At 28.9% G+C, this 11,782-nt stretch overlaps 1 protein-coding gene across 1 annotated transcript; it reads right to left on the minus strand.

The window, feature by feature from the left end:
• Positions 1-251: 251 nt before the first annotated feature.
• Positions 252-899, minus strand: LOC124924440 (histone H1-like). The gene is made up of 3 exons (XM_047464480.1): positions 732-899; positions 372-612; positions 252-256 (listed from the first exon to the last, which is right to left on the minus strand). Exons 1-3 carry the CDS (start codon positions 897-899, stop codon positions 252-254), a joined length of 414 nt encoding a protein of 137 aa, XP_047320436.1.
• Positions 900-11,782: the final 10,883 nt, after the last annotated feature.

Here is an 11,782-nt window from a genome sequence, read left to right on the forward strand (position 1 = left end):
ATTTGTGGATCTTGATGGTCATTTAGATGAAAGCTTAAAGAATGCAATAGTAAGTGATCAGAGGGTTGAAGATGAAGTCCATCCAGAATTCATGTGAGTCCTTAATTTCTAGGATGTTAATATTTTGGGAAATTTGATGAAATGGCCCCCATAACAGGGGAAATTCCAAAAAGGGCCCCCGTCTACTAATGTTGGCAAAAAGGGCCCTTTTGCCCTGCGAAATGTCAGAAATACCCCTTCGGCGCCAGTTTTTACGCTCATAGACGCGAATTACCAATCACGCGATTTAATCTAAATCGCGTGAGTTCATCACCGCGATTTAGATGAAACGCGTGATTGGTAATTCGCGTTTTGAAATGTACGTGAATTACCATCCGGTTTCACAGTCTTCTTAGCCTTCGCCGGTGCCGGTTTCTTCTTGGCAGGAGCAGCGGCGGCAGACTTCGCCACCTTCGACTGAGCAGGAAGCTTGAAAGAAGCTTTCACTTTCACCAATTTGGAAGTCGAAACAAGTTTCTTCAGCTGAACCAACAACAATTTCTTGAAATTAGGAGGAAGCTGTTTCTGCTTCTCCTCAATGAACTTCGTGATCGCGTACTGACTCGATCCATTCTTCTCTATCAAACACCATTGATCAGATCTAAGAAGGATTCAAATTCAAAACCTAAACAAATCACAAAACGAAACTAAACCCTAGATTATTATATCATTATATATATATATATGCTAACCTCAAGATAAGGAGGATGAGTAGGAGGGTTTTTGGCCTTCCTAGGTTTAGGCTCCTTAACCGTCTTGACCTTTCCTGCATTCTCCGCCGGTTGAACAACCGCCGCCGGCTCAGCTTCCACGACGGCCGGAGGTGCCTCAACTACCGCTACAGCTTCTTCGGTGGCCATATCAGCTTCTTCTTAGGTTTAATTCAAGTACATTTAAAAACGCGAATTACCAATCACGCGTTTCATCTAAATCGCGGTGATGAACTCACGCGATTTAGATTAAATCGCGTGATTGGTAATTCGCGTCTATGAGCGTAAAAACTGGCGCCGAAGGGGTATTTCTGACATTTCGCAGGGCAAAAGGGCCCTTTTTGCCAACATTAGTAGGCGGGGACCCTTTTTGGAATTTCCCCTGTCATGGGGGCCATTTCATCAAATTTCCCTAGTTATTGGGAAATTTGAATTGATTGGTGTTAAGTAGTTCAAACTTAACTGATCTTTGTATGAGTGTATTCCTATAACTATCATTGTTTGATGGATAGTTTGAACCAAAAGGAATGTTGAACTTGAAACAATGAAACAAGCAATATGCTAGAAAGAGGTTTGGACTGAGGAATCTTGTTTTCTTACTTGTTTGCACATAGAGAGTTTAACCTCCATGTTATTTTCTGACCAAAATACACTTGATCTTATAACTTAGCTAAAAAATAAAAAGAAATTAAGATTTTTTTCTTTTGTGAGATAAAAAATAATCATTTTATTAACACAATTATATGAGTAAAATAAAAAAAATAAAAAATTTATTTATACTTATATATTTTATAACTAGTTCACGTAGAAACAAATAAAAGTTAATTTAAATATATATATATATATATATTATTAAAATTTAGTTAATCTAACCATGGTTATAACTGTGTTAATTTTCTTTTTATCAATTAATTAATGAATTTATCTTCTTTTATATTTGATATTTTATTTTTATTTTTTCAAAAATTTTGCTATCTATCTCTATCAATCTAAATTATTTTTTAAATATCAAAATGTATAAAATAATTAAATATTTACTGAAACATTTACTTCTATTAAAAATTTTAAGAGGAGTGATAAGGGAAGAGAATTTGAGAGAGGGAATGAACTATATCACTGGTTGAAAAATGATAAAAGGTGAGGACTACATCACTTGTTAGAAAAATGATAAAATATGAGGAGAGTAAAAGGTGAAGAGAGAGAAGAAAGATAAATTTTGTTATTTTTTGTCTCATCAAATTGTCCATATCATTTCCTCCCCATTCTCTCCCTCAAATTCTCTCTCCCAATTATTTCTCAAATTTTAAATTCTAAAATAAAAGATTAAAGCGAAAGATTATTAATCTTATTTTTATTTTTATTAAAAAAATAAATAAGATACCCTCCACCTCCACAAAAACATTAGAACAAAATTCACAAACAAATTATATTAAAAACTTATTTGTAAATTTTGTTTTACTGTAAATAATGTTTGTGGAGATTTTTTTCTTTCTTTAATATAATTAAAAATAAAATTAATATTTTTTTTATTTAATATTTCATTTAAAATTTAAAATTTTTAGTATAAATAAATGTTACAGTAAGGGAAACAATTTAAAAATAAAATATAAGAAAAAAAAAGAGGAAATAAATAAAAAAAAGATAAATTGATTAATTAATAAAAAAAAAAGAGAGAAAAAATAAATATTCAATTAAAAAATATTTAATAATAGTAATAAATCGAGTTAGATGACTAATTTTTAATAGTAAATACGTTTAAATCAACTTTTTATTTATTAGTATATATGTGTCTAACTAAGCTGAGTTATATATATTATTTTTAGTTTCAATACTCTAAATGAATTTTTTTCCAATAAAATAAATATTATTTTTTAGTTTCACATTTATTGATTTCTAAAATAAATGATTTGTTAAGAATTGTGATAAAATGCATTTTTACTAGAGCGGTTAGACGAGCCAATCCATAGCGGGGCGGGCTTACCTACCAAAACTCATCGCTTAATGGGCGGGTCGGCCCACCATCCTAGTGGACTGAAAATCCCAACCCAACCCAATGTGGGTTGCGGGTTAAGCGAGTCAACCCGCGGGTTGTCTTACTACAAATAAAAATAAATAAAAATCATTAATAATTCTAGAAAACAAGAGTTTAAGACACCACAATGTAGAAGTCCAATGTAGAAGTCTCATAATGTTTACCCCACATTTATACAGTTTTTGCATCCATTACATTCAAATTTTTCTATATTATCAATACCCTTAATTTTCTTAAAATACATCCAAATATCAGATTATTCCCTAGACTTTTTAGATGACCCTTCATCATGCTTAACACTTTCAAATTCATCAACATCCAAATTAATACCTTGATTTTGAGAGGAGTCCATTTCGAAAATGAATCTATTATTTAACATAATATTAAGTTACAGACTTTCAGTGTGAAACTTTTGAAACTAGAACCAATTTTGAATCCACGAACCTTTGAAGGCGAGAACGAAGAGAAGAAAGGCGGAATAAATAAGTAGTCGGCGGCTAATCGGCGAAATATTGAGTATTGACTGTTGTAGTAGTATTGACTGTTGTAGTTTGAATCCACGAACCCTTGAAGGCGAGAACGAATATAAGAAAGGCAGAATAAATAAGTAGCCGACGACCGATGGGCAAAGTATTGAGTATTGACTGATGCAGCCTGGGAGAGAAAACTAGGGCTATGCGGCATATGTCTAAAGGCTATAAATCAAATTAGATTTTTTTATCAACCCGTGGGCCAACCCAAGCCCGACCCGCCCAGGCTCGCGACCCGAGCGGGCTGGCCCATGTAGGCCTACTTTCAAATGGGTTGCTAATATTTCAACCCAACCCGTGTAAATTGTTTGGCGAGGCGGGCCAAACCAACGGGCCTAACCCAAATTGACGGCTCTAATCCTTACTAATAGAAAATATAGTTCTTTCAATTTTATGATCTTTAATCTAATTTTCTAATTATATATTTTAAAATAAAAATTGATATATTTTAAAATAAAAAATTATTTAAGCACAATAAAAAATGATTACATGAAAAATAATTTAAAATTTAAAAGATTATAAAATAGAAAAATACAACCAAATGACTCGAAGGTTCTTCAGAAGACTAATGAGGTCTTCACACAATCAACATGTTTTCTGAATATAACTTTCAAAATTGTCATGATAATGGTATTGTGAATGAACTTAATTTAATGACCTACTTTAGTTGTTAAATGTTCTCTAGTTTCTTTTCAACCAAATAGTCGACCATAAAATAATAAGGATATAATTTATTTTTTAAGTTTTGCTCTTTTATTCACGTTTTATGATTCTCAATAGCCACTGAAAATCATCGGCATAATTTAATGAATTTCGGTCAAATTAAAAAAAACTCCAAATATTTGTCATATCGTGAACAATGTAAAAGAAGATTAGAAGTTGTCTCCACCACCTTGTAACATATACAATAAGATTACTAATGGAATAGTATAGAAATTTGAGGGAGAAAATATATAGAGAATTGTATTACTTGTGTTGCTTACATAAGAAGTCTAGTGTTAAATAATGAAAATTACAATTACATGAAAGGAAATGATATAAATAGTGAATCAAATAAAATCATATAAATTATAATTGATTTGACAACTAGTAGCAAATCAATTAGTCTAATTAATTTGTTATTGATAATATTCCATTCTTGAAATTGTTTGAATTTCCATATTTCATTCCAAAGAAGAAAGAGAGATAATTCTACACTACCCTTCAAGTTGGGTAATAGATATTGAACGTGCCCAACTTGCCACATACTTCTTTAAATCGACTTGGAAAGATCTTTGATGTGAATGTTGACCACCTAATATAAAGGCCCTGAGTAGTTATGAGAGTGGGGAGAATGTTACCGAGGAGATGAAAATGTTGATGACATTCTTTCAATTTGACTAGTTCTAATCCATGATTCACTTCGTTAGAGGATTGACTCTTGGCTCTTGACACTTGACACTTGGCACTTGTCACTTGGAACTTGACACTTGGCTCTTAAAATGAAAAGTGATAATTTTTGGACAGATGAAATGCTGAAAGAAATCTGTCGAGACACGAAGATGTACAGATTCGACCGAGATATAAAGTGAAATTTTGAAATGATGTCACATTTATTTAACACAGTGGTAAATAAAGATAAAAAATACTTAGAAAGTATGAAATAATATAATCATTTGAGTTCTCCACCAATGGCTATTTCCACCATTGGAGAAGGCAGCGAAAAATTGTGAACATGTTTCTTCAAGATGGAAAAACCTACTCTGATACCATGTAGAATTTTGAGGGAGAAAATATGTAGAGAATTGTATTGCTTGTGTTGCTTACATAAGAAGTCTAGTGTTAAATAATAAAAAATATATTTACAGAAAAGAAAATGATTTTAAACAGTGAATCAAATAAAATCATATGAATTATAATTAATTTGATAACTAACAACAAATATTTAATTAATTAGTAAATCAATTAGTCTAATTAATTTGCTACTGATAACATTTTATTCTCAAAATTGTTTGACTTTCCATATTTTTTTACAAGGAAGATAGAGAGAGACAATTCTACAAATATTATGTAACTTTTGTCAAAAAGTTATAAAAAGTGGATAACAAGACTAAAAAAACATCTTGGTGGTGGTTTTAAAAATAAAAAAAAAATTATCCAAATTTCGGCATTTTGTTTGGCATGGGTTAAACAAACGAGTAATTTTAAGGAAAAATTATTCAAAATAATTATAACGGAATCCATATTTTACATTGATGATTTTGTTGAGGTACAAGAGCAAAAAGATTATATGGATTCACATCCTAATTCATTTTTTGAAATATGTTGACATCCATTTTTTCCACCAAAATAACCATGACAATTGAGTCTATCATTTTTTTTTCTTTAAGCTAGACACCAATAATCAAAAATGGAAAAACTACTCAATTTCAATAAACTTGTTTATTTTCAAAAATTTGCTAGGTAATATGATCCTCAGATGAAACCACCTACTTCTTATAATGATGTGAGAGAACCATTTTTAAATAAGGGGATTAATCATTCAAAAGGTTGTACTTTAATGTCTGATGGTGAAGAGGTAGAAAAGAGAGGTCACATATCAATTTTTTTTTGTGAACACCCCATGTTTATTCAATCAATAATTGATGTATCTAATTCTTATCACAACATTGAGAAAGTGTTTGAGTTACTTATAATATATATCAAGTAGGCATAGAACATGAGTGCATCAAATAACGTGCATGCCGATTAATTTTTTTACATACTAATTTATATTTTATAATTTTCATTGATTTCATATTTTAATTCAATAACTTATCATGTTATTATCTTTTATAGGAAATAAGTTGATGGAGAAATATTTAAACTTGTATCAAATCTTTTGTCCTTCAATACTGTTAAAATTTCGACTCCTAAAATTCTATAATTTTAGAGAAGGTTAATTAGTCAGATTTTTATTAAATTTCTACGATTTTAAATTTATGATAATAAGATTTTACGAGTTTAAAAATTTATAAATAATTTTGATTTTAAGATTTTATACTATTTTAAAATTATTATTATTTCAAATATATAAATTAATATAACTAATTTTATAAATATAATTTTTTTATAGTGTTATTTAGTTATTATACTTTTTAATTAATTTTATATTTAAATATATAAACTTTTAAAATTGGCTAAGTATAAAATATTTAATTATACATATAAATAGTAATAATAATTAACTAATATTTTTTTTTTCAAATTAAACTTTTACGATTTCAATTTTTTTTTTAGATTTTACGAGTTTATAAATGGTTAACAATTTTACGCAAATTCTCTATTTTGAGGACTTTGCTTGTGCCACACATTGTTTGGATTTGATGTTTGAGGACATATTCAAAATGTTGGATTTGAAGAGAGAACTTGAATGTGCCATCAATGTTAACATATATATTTACACCTGAGATATGTTGTTGAACATGATAAGAGAGTACTGACTAAAGAAAAAACGTTTACGTTAGAAAATTGGAGAAAAAGTAAATTTGCAAAGGAATAGACTAAGCAAGCACACAAATTTTATTTTTGTCTTCATGGGAATGCTATAACTATGCTACAAAGTTGATAGTCCATATTTAAATTAAGCTAATTCCATTAACGAATGGAAATAAAATTATGAGTAAATAAAATCAAACAAAGTTCACACTAAATTCAAACGTGAATAACGGTGAATTTAATCAAAATTATAATTAAAAATTATTTTTTAATTAATATTTAATGGCTAATTAGAAAATTAAAGTATATTATGTTATGATAAACATTCAACTTTAATTGACCAATCAATTCGCTAACGTATAGACTTTTCAATTGGATAACATTGAATGTCTAACATTGCATTTTTGCAAATTAATGTATAGATTAATGTTAATTAGTTATGGATTCACAAATGAATAAGCAATATTTATTGCTAATAAACGTATGGATGATTTTATTTGAAAGTTTAATTCTTAACAATATATATCCATTCTTTATTCATTTCAGATCACTCCATCCTTTATTTTTTACTCACTCTAGAATTTCAGAAGCCTCTTCTTATTTTGTGAGTGTTCTTCGAGTTCTTCGCTCAATTTTTTCATTAAAATCCGGTGATAGTTCAGGTACATTGATCAAGTTCGATGCGTAATGATTTCAGTGCAGAATCACTACTAGATTCTTTGTATCCTGTGAGAAAACCATCTGCGATAAGCTCTAACACAAACGGGAAACGATGAAACTGTTTTAAGGAAAATGTGCTAAACACATGCCTCGAATCAACAATTTTATTCGGTGATATTGTTATTCATATATTAATTTTCTTAATTTATTTGTAACATTATATGTATATATATTTTTCTATTTATTTAAAGACAAGAATACTAACAACAGTCTTAAAACATCTCCATTGTGCTAAACTATTTAGTAGTTTGCTCTATCAAAATTTATTGTCTTTAATGTTTCATAAATACTGTGATGTTACAAAAGAGATGATGAATGTTACTCGAAGGATGAAACGATTCTAAATTATTTAAAAAAGTTGTCAATGGTTATTGTTTAATAATGCCAAACTTAAAAAGGGAAGTATCGTCTCTTTTATTTTATATATATAATGCTAAGATAATATTATATGTATTGGAAAATAAAATGCACAAAAAAATAGTTTTAATTAGTTTAAGAATGTATATATTTATAATTAATTATTTTACAACTAAAACCATATGTTTCAATTAGAATTAATTTTAAATAATACCATTAATTAATTTTAATAATAAGAATAGTCTATCTAAGGAAATATAGTCTATTTATATATGTAAATATAGATTGTCTCATATATTTACCTTTTGATTATGATATTAAGTTATAATTTTTGTTGATAGAGTTACGACAAAGTAGGAGAATAATAAGTTTCTCCGAAAAAAAGATAGAAGGTCATAAACAACGGTAGAATGACAAAAAGGCGCATTGGCGTAGTGGTTCAAAGTTTAGATGCGTGGGTGCGAGGTGAAAGGAATGTTCTTTGTTCGAATCTTAGTTCAGTTAATAAATTTTTTTATAGAAATTTGATGTGTGATAAAATTTACTTTAGTCATTCATGTTGAAACCATTCAAATTTCTTGTGTAGAAATTATGAGATGAATAAATAGTCAATACTTTCTTGGTAGAAATTAGACTCATTAAAATGACTTTAGTCATATTAATGTTGAAACCATTTCAATTTCATGTGTAGAAATTATGAGATGAATGGGGCAGTCAATGATTTCTTTATAAAAAACAGACTCGTTAAAATGACTATAGTCAATGATTTCTTTATAGAAATCAGACTAATTAAATGACTATAGTAGATGATGTTGAAACTATTCCAATAAGATATGTAGAAATTATGATATGAATGAGCGCCCATAACAGTTTCTTATCTAAAAATTTAATATGTCAAAATAATTTTAACCATTGATGTTAGAATCATTCTAATTACTTGTGTAGAAATTATGAAATGAATCGGGGAACTTAACAATTTCTTATGTAAAAATTTAATTTCTTAAAATGATTTCTTATGTAAAAATTTAATTTGCTAAAATGACTTTGTCATTTATATTTTGAAGTATTTTAATTTCTTTCATAGAAATTGTGTGATTCATCATGACAGAAAATGAAAGTTATTTGAATAATGAGATTAAACAAGTTGTTTGTGGTAGAACTTATTCTAATCATGCATTTAAAGAGACGCGACTATGTTAGTTGAAATTGTCTTCACAAGATTTATCTAATTATCTCGGTGAGAACAATCTACCCAGATTTATTTTGAGTATGAATAGTCGTTTCACGTCGATTATTGCTCAAAAAATGGCAATGTAAGTGATTTGATAAAGACATTAAATATATTTGTAGTTATGTTTTATTGGATTATTTTGCTAAGTGATTATTTATATATACCATGCATATTAGCTAATAATATGATGATTCATGTTCATTCATAATAAGTATGATTATTTAGAAATTTATATACATATATAAATAAAGATTTATTTTCAATCTATTTTATTTTAATAGATAATTTTGAATTTTGTCACAAAATTATGTGTTTTTTGATTGACAAAGATTTGTTATAGAATATTAAAACTCATCTAATTAATTAAAATCGAATAATTGATGACATTAATACTTATTTATATAATAGTTAGTTTTATATTTGATTAAAGATAAATGATCAACCTTTTAATTAATTGTAATAATTAATATTCTAATTAATTATTATGTATTATTTATTTGATTATATTTCTAAGTTATTGACTATATATATTATATGAATATAGTTGTTTTTGTTGTGGCGATTAAAATTAAAGAAGCAATAATATATAATATAATATAATATATATGAATATATTAATTTTGGTTTAATATAATATATCTGATATACATTATTCAATTGTATCATAATGACTTACTGGATTTGATATATTGAAATCAAATAATTATAAGAAAAGTCTTGTTTGATTTGAGAATAATGTGGTAAACGTGTCGATATTACGGGATGCAAATGTGCAACAAGTGCTTTAGTTTTGGCTTATCGGGATAGAGGTAGACAAAAGAGAAAAATAAATGTTTAAACAACTTCGGTCAAAAATGCTTGAAACATTTAAAAGACTTTGGTCAAAGGTGCTCAAATATATATAGCTTTTATAAAATTAAAAATATTTATCTCTTCATTGACCACCTACAACATTATTTATATGAAGAAATAAACTGTTTACACAATTTTCTTTAAATCTCATCTTAATCTAATTAAAACAAAAAAAATATCTCAAATAATAACTTCATATTTTCTTGAATAACCCTTCAAAATTTCAACTTGACTTCAATTAAGAATTTAAATATAAATTTTAAATTTAATAAGTTGATATATATTTATAAAAAAGAGAAAATAAATAAAAAGAAGAATAAAAGTAAAAAGAAATAGTAAATTATAGGTTGTTTGTGACAACTAACTAGCCTGCTCTCGTCTTCTTCACCTCGTTTTCTCTCTCAATTTGTATTATGTATTATTTTTTCACCTCGTTTTCTCTCTCAATTGTATGTAATTATGTATGCTTGTCGTCTCCTACTCACCACTACTAAGCTCTAGTGAACAAAAATTGGGTATATTGGATGAGTTTGGGGTGGGCTTAAGCCCACTCAGTCCTAAGCTACATCCGTCTCTAGATTGTGTTAATTGTTTTTTATAAATATATCAAAACGACAACATTTTGACTAGTGAGACAACAAATGAGACAAGAGATTGGGACAATATATTTTTTGGGTTATTTTGATTGGGCTCCCAACTATTAAATAAAAAGCCTAGTCCGTTACAAAAGCCCAAAAGTCTAGAAGCCTAGAAGCCTATAAGCTCAAGAGTCCTTTTGTATTAAATATGGGCATGATTGTCTTATTGAAAAAAGACTCTTGAGTTGTCCTCGTTCTGCTATAAAAACTAAAGGAACTCGTCTTATCAAAACAAATCTAAAAGTCATCTAGCATACACTTTGTTAGATTAAGTTAAAGAAAAAAAAATTGGGAATTAATTTAAAAGGAAATAATTAATTAAGTTTAATTAATTAAAACGATTTAATTAATTAAAATGAATTTAGGAAAATAAAAATCAATACGACGTAGTTTTGATGATGCGTTGATAATTGAATAAAACTAAGTTCTGCAAATGTTTAATGCACATGTATAGTTCAAGAGGCGCTGACAACATAGCTGACGTCAGCAGAGTTGAAGAGGTATTAAAAGTAGGTATTAAAAGGCGCTGGTAGCAGCCTTGTCAATAGTAGCCTGAAGAAGCGCTAGTAGAAGTCTCATCAGTAGTGTTAAAAAAGCGCTGACAACAGCCTTACTTCAGCAGCCGTGTGAAGAAGCGCTGACAATAGCCTTACTTCAGCAGTTGTCTGAAGAAGCACTAGCAACATCCTTGCTTCAACAACAGCCTGAAGAAGCGCTAGCAGTAGCCTTTCTTCAACAACGATATGAAGAAGAACTAGCTGCAACATTGACTCTGTAACATTCTGAAGAAGCGCTAGCAGCAACATGAAGAAGCGCTAGCAGCAGTCTGAAAAAGTGCTGGCAGTATCCTTGCCTCAGAAGCAATCTGAAGAAGCTCTAGCAGCAGCCTTGCTTCAGTAGTAGTTTGAAGAAGCGTTGACAACAACCTTGCGCTAGCAGCAATATTGCCTTAACAACAGACTGAAGAAGCGAACAACAGTGTTACGTTAACAGCTGTGTTGCGCTAACAATAGACTTCCACATCAGCTTAAGACGAAAAAAATGTACAACTTCCACGTACATGATTATTCCACTAGCCCGCACCGTACTATCTAGTACACCACATTCTACCGAATATTTTGCGCACTACCATCCCATACGTCACAATCTCCGAATATTATTCTTATGAGTACGATCCCGTACACCTGGTGTACAACCATCAGAAAGCTGACATGTAT

This window comes from Impatiens glandulifera, chromosome 2, assembly GCF_907164915.1.
Source record: "Impatiens glandulifera chromosome 2, dImpGla2.1, whole genome shotgun sequence".
In the NCBI taxonomy this organism is placed as follows: Eukaryota; Viridiplantae; Streptophyta; class Magnoliopsida; order Ericales; family Balsaminaceae; genus Impatiens; species Impatiens glandulifera.